The 17,486-nt window shown below is 35.4% G+C and overlaps 2 protein-coding genes across 2 annotated transcripts; both read right to left on the reverse strand.

The window, feature by feature from the left end:
• Window positions 1-9,335: 9,335 nt before the first annotated feature.
• Window positions 9,336-10,422, reverse strand: LOC116171680 (farnesol dehydrogenase-like). The gene is made up of 4 exons (XM_031488649.1): window positions 10,205-10,422; window positions 9,699-10,157; window positions 9,484-9,657; window positions 9,336-9,434 (listed from the first exon to the last, which is right to left on the reverse strand). The coding sequence occupies exons 1-4, from the start codon at window positions 10,298-10,300 to the stop codon at window positions 9,393-9,395; spliced, it is 771 nt and encodes a 256-aa protein (XP_031344509.1). The 5' UTR covers window positions 10,301-10,422; the 3' UTR covers window positions 9,336-9,392.
• Window positions 10,423-13,340: 2,918 nt separating this feature from the next.
• LOC116171172 (farnesol dehydrogenase-like) lies at window positions 13,341-14,433 on the reverse strand. Its single transcript, XM_031487863.1, has 4 exons — window positions 14,286-14,433; window positions 13,776-14,234; window positions 13,553-13,726; window positions 13,341-13,500 (listed from the first exon to the last, which is right to left on the reverse strand). The coding sequence occupies exons 1-4, from the start codon at window positions 14,379-14,381 to the stop codon at window positions 13,459-13,461; spliced, it is 771 nt and encodes a 256-aa protein (XP_031343723.1). The 5' UTR covers window positions 14,382-14,433; the 3' UTR covers window positions 13,341-13,458.
• Window positions 14,434-17,486: the final 3,053 nt, after the last annotated feature.

A 17,486-nucleotide genomic window follows, 5' to 3' on the forward strand; every position in this document is an offset into this window, starting at 1 on the left:
ATAACTCACGAAGATGTCAAAAGGGCCTTCCTTATCTTTTGGGCTACATTGCCAATTCACGAACTCCGATCTACAAATTTGATCAAGAATCCATCTACTAAATTTTATCGTAATCGGTCCATTCGTTATGGAGATATAGTGCAAACGGACGAACAGACGGACAGATACTCGCTAGGAGCTCGTTAATAAAATAAGAATACAAGCTTTGTGAATCCTCGGGCACTAGGGGGTATAACCTTTGTCTTGGCAAAGAATCTCTCGTACATATACACAACAGATATTTAATTTCCGGTAATTGAGATAACATTTGCTTAGTTATTCTTCGATCTTACAATGTAATAGATCAGTTCCAGCTAATCGACAGGGAGCACTCTTCAATTCCAAAGGGGGGGAGGGGGAGAGTGCATTTCATCCAGAACACGGCACTTCATTAATACGACACCCCAAAGCTCGTAACATGCAAAGAAAAATGTATCCAAAAACTGCAATGCAAATCAGACCTCATTTCAATTAATTCGAACTTAGATACCCCATTAATAAATGGGTTTCAGATTGCGATGTAGGTCAAACAAACTTAAATTAAGCGTATGGCATAACCTAGGAAGAAACTTGTTAAGAAAGAGGAATTCTATAAAAATCGCTTTACCTAAAGAGGATACTCCTACCATCGCATTCGCGTAAAAACGTTTAGATAATTAATTTAAATAATTTTAACATAATGACTCTGGAATTTTCCCAGTCAAATCAACCTTTTTAGCAAGGATCGATGCCATTATGGTACCAACTACTCCCAACATACTATGAGCGCATTCTAGTCCAGTTAAATTACTGTTTGGGCTGGATGTTGTCACTTCAGTCAACGAAACCAAGTGTATTCTATATAGAAAAATCCGCTGAATCCGAAAATCATAGTGTCCCTGGCTGGAAACTCCTGGAATATATTGTTATAAACAAAAATTTGACTTCAAGTATCTATTGCTCTGAGGGAAAAAGTGAAGAGAAAAGAATTTCTTTAGAATCACATTTTCCATTAGATACTGTTGGTCCGGAACATTCATTTCAAAATGTTAGTGTTTTTCATGAAAAAATATAAAAAGGCAAACCCGAAAATTAACAATTTGCTGATACTAAGTAAAATTCATCCGATCTTTTTGAAAATTTGTATTTGGTCACTTCTTTTGATAAGAAAACAATATGTCAAACCCGATCGCCGTAGGTTTTATACTTACTGCATGATTACAAAATGAACAACTCAAAAAAACTTTAGTTACATTTCGGAGAAGCAAAGGGAAAACTCTACAGTAATCAAAATCACAAAAAAATAAAATTTGGCAAGAATTAGCTGGCCGACGGTAAAAGAATTAATTAATAGTTCAGAATTTCAAATTCAAAAAAAGAGAAGTTTCAACCCTTTATTGCAAAAAAAGACCGTTGCAATCTGATGTTCTCAAGAAATTGAAGAAATTGACAATCACCCAAAAAGAAAATCTGAAATATCGGAACGACCTGAGGAATACGACTACCATAGGAATATGAAAAATTGGAAAACAGTAAAATCCCAGGAATTAAGAATTTAATGGAAGAACTGAAAGAATCCTACGAAGTAAACAATATTGAACAATCGCAAGAATATGGAGCATCCGGAAAAATTTTGAAATTTGAAAATTAAAACACCAAAATGTTGAACGGTAACGCATAACAAAAAAGGAATAAAAATTGAAGATTTTATCGATTTCACACACAAAATTGGAGCACTAAAATTGTTCAACCTCGAGTATAATGGAGTCCCATTATAAACATTTTTAAACGATAATATATACGTATGAAAACAGCACAAAAAAAAGATTTGCAAGAGCACGACATCGAGTATTAGCCTAAATTTCCATTCTCAATCTGAAAAGTTGAAGGAATGAGAAAACATTAAGAGCGCAAAAGTGAATAATTGGATAAGAAACAGCACAAAATGAGCACGACATTATAGAAATATTAGAAATTGAGTATTGATACTTAGATACCCTTCAATTTATTAATTTCTAATGGATAGCAAGTAAACAGTGTTTTATTTCTAGACGCAAATATGAGCCGTTGTGGAGACCTGGTTTTCAACAATACATCTCATCACATAAGCGTCACACAAAGGCGTAACGGTCCGTTCCATTGACAAAAAAAGGTGAAAGATTAATTCTCGACCTAATTATGAGGAACAAAGATGCTTAGGTACCATACATATAACGTATCTTCTCCTTTTCATTTACCTCAACCCCTTTACCATTCTTAGTTCGCTGATTGGTCCCGAGCATTGAGGCTAAACTAATTGTAAATCTTTATAGAGGGTAGAAGGTAATAATGTCCCTAGGCAGGAATTATCAAGAGATGTACGTTAGAACAACAATAGACAAAATCGTTATCTTTTCACATTCTTCCATTCACACGCGGAGGTCCACTTCATTATTTTTAAACGCGATGCCCTCGAAATTTACAACAGAAAAAAATACGAAATTATTTATTTTAAAACGCCGACATTTATATTCACGTTCTCCACGAGTCGTCGTTTTATAATCCATTATTTACTGAGAATTTTCCGGTGTCACAGCTTTTCGCATTTATTAATAATTAAACGTTTGGTTAATGCAGAACTTAGGACTGATTTAACGATTTTGTTGATTTTTGTACATTTCGAGTTGTTGCAATAAACTACCCCTAATTACGTATAGCGTCGCGCAAATTTAAATTAAGGACGCGCGAAAATGCGAATCGCACCCCTAATAAGTAATTGTGTAATCTGGTAACCGAACACATATTAACACGCAGTGTATAGAGTGCATCATCTATCACTTTCAAAACTATAATAAACTAAGCAACGTGTTTTCAGAATTAAGGATATTATAACTAGAACGTGGATGATTTATGAAAGCGACAAAAGGCAATGAGGAAAGATGAAGGGTGAAGCTGACCAGTGGTCATCTGACCTATGAACTCGCCACGAGCCACTCAGACCTTTATAAAAGGATTACACAACTTAACCACCGCCCATTTCTAATATTTTACAACCCTAAATAGTGGTAACACACTTAACGGGGGACAATTACCTACTAATTGCGATTCTTATTTACATAACGTTTTATTTTTTAAACGCGCTTTTAATCGTATGCAATCGGCTAATTTGCAAATTTTAATCGCCGATCCCTACAATCTTTCGGGGTTGTATGAGCTTTTCGCCACCTCAGCTGCGGTTATTCATCTTTTTTACAATTATTTCATGTTGCTTGATCGATTTTGTATAAACGCCTAGGATGCGTGTCTGTATCATTACATGCGTTTTGGATTGGCACCTGCTTTGCCCCAACATCTTGGATGTTCCCTACTTTCAAATCCGTTTTTCTCAAATACCCCAAAACTATCCCAGAGTAAGGATTAAAACATAATATTAAGCGACGTAAAATCCATTCCTGTTGCTTTTTTATTCATTCTCCGCTTTACCTATTGGTTTGTGAGACGCATAGCTTGTAACGAGCCTAATTAAAGAATTAGAACGAATTTTCTATTATGGAACTAAAAGTATATTTTAAAATTTGCTTACAATTTCATACAAAGATTGCATTTGTACTTTATTCCAATGCCTCACTTTTTGGGCAATAGTTGGTTCTATCTCCAGATTCCTTGTAGACTTTTGTAGCTTTTTTCATACAATTTTACATTTATTATGGTCTTAGTATCTTTTGCTACACACTTCTTATTTTCATTATCACACATAGTGGCAAGTTAAACATGAAACCGAAGTATTTTCTGGTAATTGTAGGAATGGAGCACGTCAATTCTAAGTTCAAGGGATAGATTATTAATGGCAAGGCAAGTTGAATCGTTAGAAAGCCTTTCCCCTTCTAATTTGGGGCTGTAAATTTTTAAATTTGAGATTCATCGTTTTGTTAACATTTGTATAGAAAATTTGATGTTTTGCCGTTTTAAAGTGCATATTACGGCTCCCAACAGTGATGTTTTCTGACACATGATTATACAGGATGATCACTTTGTCTGGAACACTGAATATATCGTCAAAACAAAATTTGTTTTAAAGAAACTTTTTATGGTATTCAAAATTATTAACGCCAACTACTAGTTTTCGTAATATATTCATAGAGTGCACTTTTTTTGATATAGCAAACATACAAAACTTATTATATTAAATCAAATTTAAGAGACAAACTCAAATTAAGAAAAATAGTTGTGTTCATTCACGATATTGAAGCATAACCTCACAATACATAACATCATCAGTAGCAATATACTCGTATAGCAATCACACTTATCAACATGCCGAACCAATTTGCCGTAATTTACATTGCAATTTTTAACTTGTATCTCAAAACTGACGCATTGGTCTGAAGATGATATAAATATTTCGAAATCGATAACCTTAAGGAAAAATAAACAATTATTTGACTACTTTGTGTTCATTAATTTAATAATAATATATGTTTATTTCTCAATATAATAACATGTAGTACAATAAAAAAAGAAAATTAAACTTGTAAATAAATCATATTGAAAAATATTAGGGGTCCCATAGACAACGTCCGTGGTGAGACCTCCCTCATGTATTGCATAATATATGCCCGCGAAAAGAGAATTAGAGCCAGTCATTCATAATAAGAAAAACAAACAATACAATAATAAAGAATAACGCTGAAAAAGATTACGGATTACATTTACTAGCAGTCTTTAAAATTTGAGTAGAGCTGAGAATAAAATAACTTGTAAACTATGATCATAAAATAACATAAAAATAATTTCAGAGAATCCAAAAAGAAAAGCATATATAAAGCATAAAAAAATCATGAGAAATATTTACGAAACCACATAAAAACTAAGCCGCAAAACTAAAAAAATCATCCTCAATGTCATTTAATAATTTAACTAGTTTGCATTGAAAAAAAGCGTTACTCTTGTGTTAGTTATGTCAAAGCAATTTATAGTGTCAAAAACCATTTCCTGAAGTAGGTACTATTAATGAACATTTTCTTTAATATGACAACACAAAAAACATGATAAACTACTAAAATGATAAAATGAATTAACACAACTATTTTCCTTAATTGGAGTTTTACGTAATATAAAAAGTATAAATTGTGCACTAAGCGCATTTTTTAAGTCGAAATTTATTTATTTATTTATTTATTATCCCTCCCTTGTTCTGGGCCCTCAACAGGCTTGCGCCCAATTACAGAGTGACCCGCATAATCGGCATAATGTTTTTTTAGAGGTGCCTCTGCAGAAGGTCTTAATAGCTTATAGCGCGTTCGCACCTCCAGATTCAGTATGTGGTGTTATGTACTCAATGCCTCTCTTACTAATTTGCGTCATTCTTCGACAACGCTATCCTTGTTCCGCACTGCAATGATGTCAAACTGACATTTAATTGAATTGAAGTATTAAAAAACACCATAATTTCCTTGTACTATCGCATTTGGCTAGCACATGTACTGTATGTCCATAAGCACCATACTGCATGTGGAGGTGCGAACGTACTATACTAATTGGTTAGGTTATAAGGTAGTAGACCTCCCCCCCCCCCCCACCCCAAGTCACCCGCTGATCTCGAAAAGGAGTGGAGTCCCATATGAAAGTTATAGTTTGTACAAACCAGCTAATTTCGATAATGAGACCTTTCATTAGAATACCATGAAGAGGAGAACGTGTGTTTATTCCCCCTCCCCCCCCCAATTTTCAAAAGTTTTACTTTGCACTACTAAGGGCGTCTGTATGCAAAATCTGAGAACAATTAGTTGTCGCGTGTAAAAGTTATGCCCGTTTTACTTTCAAAAACAGCATTTCAGGAAAAAAGGGGGGGGGGACTTCGAAATTTGATGGTCGTCTAGCATATCTTCAGGGACTTATTGCACAAAATTCCAGGATTCTAGGACAATTCCCCTAAAAGTAGTTCAAAATGGCAGAAGTGGTTCCGAACGGACGGACGGATGGACGGACAAAATGCAGCAATACCATTTTATAAAAAATTAAAACATGCGTTAAAAAGTGCACTCTTTAATAATATGTAATGAAAAGCAATAGTTTCCATAAAAAAATATGGTACTCCTTGACCATGCAGAAGTACGCCGCTGTTTACAAATTTAAAGTACGTAAATTGGAAGCAAATTCCACGCGTAATTTTTATTTAACCATTTCGTATATACAGAGTGCTGAAAAAATGGCTTGAAATAATTATTTGTCCTTTTGATAATGTGTTCTAATTTCTAACAATTGAAACTTTACCATACTCTTTGTTCTATGGAAAATTTTAACAAAAACATGATCCACTGTCATTTTAAACTTATTTTTCTATCAAAATAATCATAATGAAATCTTCAAAATTATTCAAATAGAAAAATGGAACTCCCTCCAAATTTTTAGAAATAAATTGTTTCATTTCACTTTTATGTTCTGGCGGCAAGAACGAGATAGAGCGAGTCATGGCAAAAAAGGTCGCGATAATCACTAGCTGACTTTAGTACCTTTCTTCATAGACACGAACAGTAGTCCATGAAATCTAACACAATTCTCTTCGAGTAAGCTGCCATGTATCTTTTACAATGATCCAATTTGGATTTGAGTCGCTACGACTACTTTTTTTGCCAAGCTGATCAGGAATGTACAGTATCACGGCCATCCTTGTAGATGGGTTCATACATTGTAAAAAATACATGCAATACAAACGGCTTAAAATTTGTCCACGGGTTAATATTTTAATAAAACGCAGATCCAATCTTCCTTGATCATTTTCAACGTCCACTTGCATATTGGAACTTCCCGTCAGGGAATAACACTGCATTAAAATCTCAGGTGAATCAATTGTTTTCTGGCCGTAGTTTTTTCGAACGATGAAGTTAGAATGTAAGCAAGCAATTGACATTAAAGTTTGTTACTAACGCGTTTTATAAATTGTTCTAGACCTTTTCCATGGCCAAAAGGAGAAATGTCCACAAAACCCAAACCTTAAACATTAATGTACATGAATGTTTTTCGGATACAGTTTTACTAATGCCAACAGTCCCCTCTTGGATTCAATTGCAGGGAAATAACTTCAGTGAATTTTTAACAATATCTCTTCGTGGAAAAGAAAATATACTGGCGCACTTAATTAGTTTGTCCTTGTTCCAGATACTGTTGCAGATCAAATATCATTACGTAATATTAATAATCAATTACAATGACTTTCAGATGACCTAATTTTTCCATGTAGAAAACGAGTTTCAAAAAGTTATAATAGAGGGTCCACAAAACATCTTTCGTAATGATCTCTAAGATGAAGAAATGCTAATCCTGCTACCTCCTTGAAAACGAGGTTATAACTATAACCCATTACCTACAACCGTGCGCAATGAAAAAAAGAAGAAAAAGAATAGAATAGAAAATAGGTTTCATTTTCAATGCTCCACTTCGGGCACACATCAGATATGTATTAAATTTGTTAAAATCAGAATTGTTTATTTGGAATTTTTTTTGTTTTGGTCCTCTCTATTAATCTTTTTAAACCCTACACAACAAATAAGATATTGGAACCCTATAACAGAAATTGAGAGATACAATTTCATTGCGAACATGGTCTATAGATATAAAAAAAGAGTAAGCGCGATTCAAAGTTAATTTGAAATTTTCTCTTAAATTTGATTATGTAATTAATAAATTTGTAAGCTGCTATATCCAAAAAATTGTATGCTGTAAAATATGTAATGAAAACTAGTGGTTGCTATTTTTAAAAAAATATACCCCCTTTGAGAATGCAGAGGTATGTTACTGACTACGAATTTCAAGTACATAGATGGGTAGCAAACTTTTTATAATTTTGTAATTTAGAAAAAAATTATATTAAGATATATTCAGTGTTCCAGGCACCCTGTATTTTACAGCATTTCTTTTACCAAACTTTTCCCCCTCGTCCTTCTATTTTAATATACACAGCGGTTCAACAATATGGATTATCCGGAAATATCGTTATCAATATCGGAATATGCTTCTAATAAATGTTTTTTCTGTACAAAAGGCACCTCTCACGTTCTGAATTTATAAAAACGGTGTACATTCTTGAACCATTTCAAATGAACGTAATTAAAAAAAACTTACCCGCGAGAAATGGAATACTAAATAACTCGTATATGAAAATTATCTGGGTGTTAATGATTCAGTGAGCGAAACATAAAGGGAGAGAAGCCTCGAAGGACCAATATATACGGGTACAAATTTTCCACACACGATCTACAGGGATGTACTTTATTCTTTTATATTTATACTTTTGAGACCTCCTGCTTGCAACCCTGAAGTAAGTTCTTAAAATTTTTTTGAAAGATTGACAACATTTTTTACTATAACCTTTTGTTTACGCTAATTATACGCCTGCGAAATGGACCACAACACTACTTGAAAGCGTCTAAAAGCGAAATGCCTTAATGAAAATTCAAAGGTGGTAATTGTCCGAGAGCGAAGTTAGAGTTTCAAACAAAACCTGGGAGGTCCAGGGTGCAAAAGATCTTGGAAACAAAGTGTCAGAGTGAGAATTATTCCACAGCAAACTTGTGAGTGTTGTTGCTCAGGGGCGACAGGAACGAATTGTCCTGAGTTAATATTTAGTGTGCCAATTATCCGGGCGCGAATGGTGCGCATGCAGATATTGTTTTACTTCAAATAAAACGAACAAGCAATCTTAGAGGTTGCGCGACGTCGTTAAGCCCCCCTAGCTACGATCATGAAGTTAATAAAAATGGCTAGAGGGCACCTTAATTAAGCGTTTTCAACCAAAAATTTGCGGGAGGAGCCCGAACTCTATTTAGCCTATTAAAATTCGATATGGTGAACTGTGGCAAAGACTTAAATTTATAGTTAAAATATGTGTTTTCTTCAATCAAAAGAATCCATTCAAACGCCCATAAGCCCGCGTTTTCTTATTGGGGGCATCAGAAAAGTAGAATTTTCCATCAGTACTAGTTAATGTAATTACCAAAATAGAATTGTCAGCTTTATAAATGTTTTGCCTTTGGGGCGCTCTTCCAACTTTTTAGCCAGTTACTAATTACTTTACCATTTTCCTGATAACGAAGTAATTTAGTTGTATAGTAGTGATGATTCCGATGGCAATTTGGACATCGGCCGTAAGTCACAATTTTAGATCATATTTTGAGCATTGTGGTTATCCAGCCGTTCGAATTTTTTCCAAAAGCTCATATCGGATAGATACACTCCAACCTCTGTGTATAGTATTGCTCTTCTACCAAAACCGAAGGTGTAGCCGATGGCTACATAAAAATAAAGAAATGGATTTGCAAAGAGAATAAGAAAAAAAGATATACGAATTGTATCTGTTTAATTGAATACACCGGTGTCAGTTTCTCTATAACATATTTCTACAACACTTCACCAACTGGACGGATAAGTAAATCTTGTATCTAAAAAAGTCGTTTACTGCAAACCGTCCACTTCGTTTCGCCTTATTACCTGAACATGCGGTGGAGCCGCCAACATATAAAGCATAGCATCCGCCATGTCTTCGGGCTGTAAGGCCGGCATATTCTTTTCGAAATCATCCAAATATTTCTGAATTTCCGGCTTTTGGTTATCTTTCCTTACTATGTCCATGAGCTCAGTGTGAACGTAACCTGGAGTAATGCACTGGAAAAAAAGGTAATACTCGAGGTTTGTAAAGTAGATACCGAAATCTTAGTTCTGTTTTTGGCTGCATTCAATTCGACCCTCAAGCTTTCCGCTAATGTTGTAACCGCTGCTTTAGTCGCGCCGCTGAATCCATTGGGATTCATCGTTAGTTTATTGCCGCACATGCTGCTAACGTGTATTATATGACCATCTATTTTATTACGATACATATTCTGTAGGGCTTCCCTTGTAGCAACCGCTAATCCCACAACATTTGTGTCCATTAGTAGCTTCCAATGGTCAGTCTTTCCATATGAAAGTGGAGAAACGCTAGCGAGTCCTGCGTTATTAATAAGGACGTGAATTGGTCCTAAGTTTTCGATGACATATTTAAATGCCCGCAAAATGTCCTCCTCTTTGGTAATATCGGCCTGAATCGCGTGTAACACCCCCTTACAACCTTTGAGCGTTGCCGCCAATCCTTCAACTCTTTCCTTGCGACGAGCCAATCCAGCAACCTGTAAGGAGTCTTATTTGATGGTGCTAACTTTTAATGCCCACTCACTATCATTCCTTCTCTGACTAATTTTTCCGCTACTGCCTTTCCAATGCCAGAACTGGCCCCTGTTACTATTGCGACTTTTCCACTCCACCGTTCCATTTCGGGGGTAGGTACTATTCACTATTATCTGCAATCCTGCTGTACTACACTGTCAATGACGTACGCTGTGTATACGTACGTCAACGACTCAACTTACTAAAATGTTAACCTCGTTTAACCTTAGGATAAGATTGAACCGGGTCCGCGCCTATCAAGTGCTTGTTGCTCAGTTAAATAATTTAGTCAATACATTTGATAAAAGACGTGGTTTGCTGAAGCATATGAGGTCAACGTTTAGCAAAGGGGAACTTCCTCCCAAACGAAGAAATATTGATATGCAATACATGAAAATTAAATTGAAGGGGGCGTATTTCAATGTTTCCACTTTTTATTTAAACAAAAATGACTACTCTGCGGCAACAATACTTTCGGAGGACGGTGTATAAACATACACAGTCCTCCGAAAGTATTGTTGCTGAATCCAATAGCACTTTTTCTAACTTCATGGACGCGAACTTGGTCACGTAAACCGCAATACCAGGTTTCCCTTGTCATCTACTGGATATGTTTACTCATATGGTGATGTGAATTTTTACAAGATGTTAAAGTTTCGTTGAAGACTCGCAACTGTTAAGAGCCCAACAGTCCAGGAGTCCAATTATTTCAAACAATTTTATGTCTCAAGTTTCAAAACGTTTAAAAGTTTTCAAAGATCTCGTGCCGCTAAGTTGAGAACGCAAGATTCAAAAATCTCAGGCGCCCCAGGGTTCAAAAGTACCAATAAATTTACAAGTACAGTATTTGAAATACTGAAAATTTTTTAAAAGCTTAAGGAATTAAACGCCCAATCGAGAAAAAATGTGCCAACGGGCTCTAATCATTTACGGCGATCCATAGGTTCCACTACACTACCTTTACTTGCTAAGGGATATGTATTTTTTGAATTGAAGCAACTTTACATATTCAAAAATTACAACACTTTTCTTGCCCGTTTCGGTCAATTCTATTGAAAATGCTTTAAAATGTCGTTTGTAAGAGGTGGTCGGTTAGCGGTTTTGAAAGGTTTATTTTCAGATTTGGATTTTGTTCAACACAGGAAAATTTACACCTATACCGCTTCATAGCGAACCTGAACAAAAGTATGTCTGCTAATAAAAGCGATAACGTGTGCATCTTAGTTAAACGTTTACATTTTTCGAGATTTTTAAGTCAGTTCGAGTTAGACCGTCATTGAGCACGTAAGCAGTAAAATTATTCTTCGTTTTAGCTTCAACGATAGCGTAAAAATATTAGTGTGTGAAAATTAAGAGCAGATTAGGCTCTCGTACCATTTTAAGTGCGCTGAAATTTTCACATTATTTTGAAAGAAAAATTTCAAACAAGAACGGTTCAGCTATTTTTTCAATCGCGTCGTTAAGGAGCGTTAATTGAAACCAGATTTAGCTTAATTCGTAACAAGGCCGTTTATTTACGAGTGGAAAAATTTACGCAAAGGCACATTTTCGAACCGCAGAAGCCCTCTGCAAAGAGAAAAACTCATTGTGATAAACAAAAAAGTATTTCTTTCGGATCGCCAGATGTAATGGTTGGTTAAAAGTAAGTTCCTCAAAGTTGAGTAACGCATTTGGATAATGAACTGTGCGATAAATACAAATTTTGTATACAACGGCACACGGCAGGGGATTTAAGGACAATTGATTCGGTGCATTTGTCCAGCAACAAAACTTTTGCGAAATTGAAGCCGGTTTGCTTGGATTCACGATTCATACGGTCTTTTCTTCCGCCAAACTTTGCATTCATCACGAGATAAACGTTACCAGGGTGGCGAGAAACGATTGATATTTCTAAAGGAAGCATCATTTTCCAAGAAGAGTCTTGATCAATTCGTTACACGAAGAGAATATTACCCACGTCAATAACTGTAAGTTATTTTAATTTTTTTATTTGTATGAAATAGTGGTCAGTTGTTGGTAGTAGTTTGCATAAGGAATTTTGTGCGAAGTAATTTTAATATTCCTAAAGGAATCGACCCATGAAAATTACTTACATGAAACAGATTTTGTATTGTACTTTGATAAGAATCAAATCCAAACAAAGGATTTTGGTTATTGTGTTTTATTGATTGGAAAATTTGCATTTAATTTCGGTAAATAAATTTTGTTTGTCATTCAGAGGTGTGTATTCGTTATGTAGTAAAGATGAATTTTAGATAAGGATTATATTTAGCGTGGACACTCGATCACGATATATGGTGGGTTTATACAGTCATTATCATACAGAGGCCGACAGTAAAAAAAACTGTCAGGGTCTTAATTATTAATATTTGTTAAACTTTTTTACACAAATGTAATCTAAATTAGTGGAAATTAATGAGGATATATGAAAATGTTCATTTTTTGAAAACCGTAAGATGGCGTCCTTTGTTTCGAACACATTGGTGAAGGATCCCATGACTGCGCAGCATATCGAATGGAATGTTGTTGATCTACTCTTGGATTCGCTCTTTCAGTTCGTCCCTAGATCTTCTAGGTGGGTTTGATTCAACAATCTTGAGCTTTAAATAACCCCACAGAAAAAAGTATCTCACATTTTTTTTTTCGAAAATGTACTTTTAAAATTGGTCCTACATGCTTTGACAGCCTTTTCAAGAATCTCATATTTATCTATCGAACCCAGCATAAGGAGTTTTAGGCGGAATCAGAAAATTTTCGGTGATTTTGGGTGATGAGCTTCAGTTGTAGATCACCAATCTAACTCAACTGAGTATCAAAATACCAACTCACATAAGGCCTTCTTCATTCACCCATAGGACGCAATTAAAAATAAGTTGCTGTGGCTAGCACAGATACCACCCCCACACCAGCGCGTGCACGATTCTGTCCTTTCATGTATAAGAATATGTGTATCAAATTTGGTTCCGATCGGTTCAGCCCGAAATTGGAGTACAAACAGACAGACTGATAGAGCGATCGACATTTTCTTTAATTCGGATTTCTGGTGCTTCAAAACGTGCATTTCCATTAAAAATGCGGGGGGTAAATTCTTACCATCTTCCTTACTGACGTATGGGTGGTAAAAAGGGCAGAAAAAATAAAACCACTTCATGATAGTACCTAAGTACCTACGTATATTTAGTTACTCCAATGCTGAAGAAGAAACATTACAAATGTATATTCAGATAGAGAACATGGTTATAATCTGTTTCTTTTTATAAGTAACTATAACACTTCGCCGACTGGACGGATGATTATATCATAAACCTGAAAGCAAGGAGGTGAGAGCATGCCTTGATTTCATAATAATGAATATTACATTTACGTTTGGTGGCGCTGCTAGCATATAGAGTATAGAATCAGCCATATCTTCAGGCAATAGAGGTGGATTGATCATTTTGAAGCTGTCCAAATACTTCTGGATTGCTGGGTTTTGGTTGGTCTCCCTCACGATGTCCATAATCTCAGTGTCGATGTAACCCGGGCTGATGCACTACAAAACTGTTATTAGCACCATGAACTGCTATTTTAAAGTAAAATACCGAAATCTTGATTTTGCTGTTTCGTCGGTTCAATTCGATCCTCAAACTCTCGGCTAAAGACGTGACCGCTGCTTTAGATGCACCGCTGAATGCGTTAGGGTTTTGTGCTAGGTTGTGGCCAGTAATACTGCTTACGTGAATTATATGCCCGTCTACTTTATTAAGGTACATATTTTGTAGGGCTTCCCTTGTTGCAATTCCCAACCCCATAACATTGGTATCCATAATTAAGTTCCAGTCTTCAGTCTTTCCAATGGAAAGTGGAGAAATCCGGGAAATCCCCGCATTATTAATTAGGATGTGTATCGGTCCTAGATTTTCTATGATATACTGAAATGCCTTTATGATGTCCTCCTCTTTAGTGATATCCGCCTGAATTGGATGAAAGGCCCCTTTACAACCCTTGAGCGTTGCCGCCAATTCGTTCATTTTTTCCTTACGACGTGCCAATCCAGCAACCTGAAATCGGTGTTATTGGAAGATGTAGCGCGTTAATTTACTACTACTCACTATCACTCCTTCCTTTGCCAACCTTTCTGCCACTGCCCTCCCAACACCAGCACTAGCCCCAGTAACAATTGCCACCTTTCCACTCCAGCGCTCCATCTTGGGATAGTATCCAAATTAAAATGTGATTGAACAGAATACGTTTCGGCACCTAAAAAGCAGATGAGATTACGTTTAACCTCAGTTAACCTTTAGATAACATTAAAATGTTAAACCAAAGTCCCCTTTCCCTTTTGTTGCTCAGCCGCATGAAGCAATCTAGATAAATAAAATTTGGAAGATGTCAACTGCAGCGACCCCAAGCTCATGCAACATTTGTTTCAAATAATAGTTGTGCAACGTAAACTATTACAATTAGTACTCGGTACTTTTAAAAAATGTGCCAAACCCTTGACAAAGCAGCTTCCTAGCACAAACCAAATATAGTTCTGTTGTGTTACGATTTCACGGCGCTAAAAACCTATCAATTAAAAAATGTTTTGGCAGTTTTACATTTTTAGGCCTAACACAAACCAACATTTTAACGAAATCCAAAGAAAAGAAAAAAGAACCGTACAGAAAATACTCTTTAAACTTGACTAGCTCTTCAATTGCAATTTTTCCCGGTACAGATCTTCACTCCGATACAGACGAATGACTTAATTCTGACCTCAATTTTACTTACTCGAAGACGGACTGTTCTTAAATCGTTAAAATGAACCTTCTGCGACAATCATAAAGTTAAATCGTAATTTAAATATGAAACTTTTCTGTTCGTCATTAATAAAGGGTTCGACGCAACATGCGTGAAATTACACTGACATATTTTATTTTACACACACAAGAAAAACAACCATCCCTGTCTTGTGTCCAGAACAGAATTGCAATTATCTACCAAATTAAACTTAAAATAACTAACAGTTTTCTTTTTCGAGACACAATATCCAAAAAAGGTTCGTACACCAAATCATAAATTAAATTAACTAAAACCACAGACACATGCTAAACCGTGACACACACAAACTTGCGGTCCCACTGATTCCTTTCTCCGATGCGAATGCGGTAAAATTTGTTCTAACACCAACCAAAACAGCCTTCAAACTTGACAAACTAATTCAAGCTTTTCTTAACTTAACTTAAAACGTATTCGGCCACTAACTGGGCCACCTGACTCCTTTTCCTCTGCTCAATAACGATTTTGAACTGGATGAGAGACTTCTACAAAATAATTACCTTTTGTTTTTTGACCTTGTCTCGTTTTGCAATACGCTAAACATTTAAATAGTCAGTCTATCCTACTGTAACCAAGGTTTAACGTTATACTGTATATTAAATGCCCTTTTAAGGCGATCGTCAACGGTATCTATACAGATAAGATAAGACTCAAAATTTGGCCTAATATTTAAATAGTGAGTATACTGTCCATTAAACCTGTTACAAAGGTCTAACATTTTCAGCTTGAACTGACCAAAATTTATTGAACGATAATTGAGGAAGACGATTTTTGGTTTCGACAGTCCCTTTTAGTTGCACTTTTAAGGCGATCGAAAGTACGACATGTAACGTTATCTGTCAAGAAAATACCCACCCATGGGTGTTGGACGCTTTTGTTAAAATTTCCTGTTCCTCGTTATCTTTCAAGGGCCGCACTGGGCAGAGGAAATTCCTACGGGATTTTTCTGTCTAGGCCACCCACCCCATATGGTCTTTTTACCTTTAAATATTTAGCAATCAGCAAATCAAGTGGAGGGATTAGTCGATCAGAAGACAGCATCATTTCTAGTTATATCAGAGAGGGTTAGCGCTATTTTGATGTATCGTATAAGAATGCATGTATAGGAGACCAATTTTTCCAAATAAATCAAGGGCAATAATGTGCCAACAGTATCGAAATTAGTGTTCCTTCTTAGTAAGTAAAAGGTATTTGGAGCTACTTTATTAAAAAGGCCAAAAGATCGCAATTCTCGTTGTCTTACTAACTAAGAAGATATAACGGGCGATTCAAAAATGACTGGCGGTCGAGTCGCCTCTGGAAGTTCAAGGTACCATTTCCCATGTAAAAAAAATTCCAAAAGTGACTCGAAAGCAACTCATTTTTGAGCGCATGGTATATAGCACGCACATTGCACAATGGCTTTCGAACCTGCGAAAGTTTGCGAAAGATTTAAACTTTGTCCAAAAAGAGGTACCTAAGTACCCCTCCTATCACATTCCCAATGGATACGAGCAGGTAAATGGAATTTCCAGTTGAGAAAGAGATTAGAAGATTACTCGGACGATCATTGAACAATCACTAGCCGTCTCTATGCCACCTTTCCGCTTTTAGTACAGTCAAAATGGTGTCCTAGAAAATCAATCAAAATCCAAGATTTCGAAATTTTGTATTTTTGATTTAAAAATTTATAACTAATTCAATGAAATTTGGAAAAAAAGATAATAAAACACATAAAAGTATAAAAAAACTAACCACTTACTTCCTTTTTTTTATCAAAATGGCGGCTATTTAAATATTTAACTAGTTAATTTTGAAATATTAAAGTGGCCACCATTTTGAAATAATGAAGTCTGTGGTTATTTTTTTTTACTTTCATATAAATGGAATGATGATAGGAATTGCCCATTATACTCGTACATTAGAGAAAATTTTATTACAAAAGGAACCATTATTTCAAAGTATGGGTCATTTTCCATTATTGAACAAAAATTAAAATGATTTGACTATTTTTTTGTTTCACGATAATCTTCATTTGTACCTGACTTATCTTATTATCACTGTATTTATACACTGACCAATTGAGGATACTTTCAAATTGGCAACATCTATTTAGATTTTAATCTTAACTTCATCTTTTACGTACATGGTGTCCTAATAAAGGTCACAGGCCATATCTATGGAACCGCTAATTGCACGGTAATGGGTAAAAATATTTTGTTAATAAAAGAGGTCAAAAAATCGCTGGAAATTATTTTCAAGTTTCTAGGTGTACGTTTAGGGGCGTACGATTCATATCCAAGTGAGAAAAATGATTTTTTTTCCTAAAATATGCCCTACAAATCTGCATAAAAAATACATACATCGTAATCTTGTATGAATTTTGCATCATTTTGTTGTAGTAGATACGTATTTATGGTGGGAGAAGGGGAACGTCTCTTTAAGTAAGTTGAATGTGACTTCGGTTCAGGTTTACGAATTTATTGGAAAGAGTTCTCTTCGTGTAATCAAAT

Source organism: Photinus pyralis, unplaced genomic scaffold, assembly GCF_008802855.1.
Source record: "Photinus pyralis isolate 1611_PpyrPB1 unplaced genomic scaffold, Ppyr1.3 Ppyr1.4_LG5, whole genome shotgun sequence".
Taxonomy (NCBI): Eukaryota; Metazoa; Arthropoda; class Insecta; order Coleoptera; family Lampyridae; genus Photinus; species Photinus pyralis.

Coding starts and splice junctions, on each gene's coding strand:
- LOC116171172 (XM_031487863.1), bottom strand. CDS start 14,381: ATGGAGCGCTGGAGTGGAAAGGTGGCAATTGTTACTGGGGCTAGTGCT. Junction 14,235..14,285: donor TGGCAAAGGAAGGAGTGATA/GTGAGTAGTAGT, acceptor CACCGATTTCAG/GTTGCTGGATTGGCACGTCG. Junction 13,727..13,775: donor ACAGCAAAATCAAGATTTCG/GTATTTTACTTT, acceptor ACAGTTTTGTAG/TGCATCAGCCCGGGTTACAT.
- LOC116171680 (XM_031488649.1), bottom strand. CDS start 10,300: ATGGAACGGTGGAGTGGAAAAGTCGCAATAGTAACAGGGGCCAGTTCT. Junction 9,658..9,698: donor AAAACAGAACTAAGATTTCG/GTATCTACTTTA, acceptor CTTTTTTTCCAG/TGCATTACTCCAGGTTACGT. Junction 9,435..9,483: donor CGGCTCCACCGCATGTTCAG/GTAATAAGGCGA, acceptor CGACTTTTTTAG/ATACAAGATTTACTTATCCG.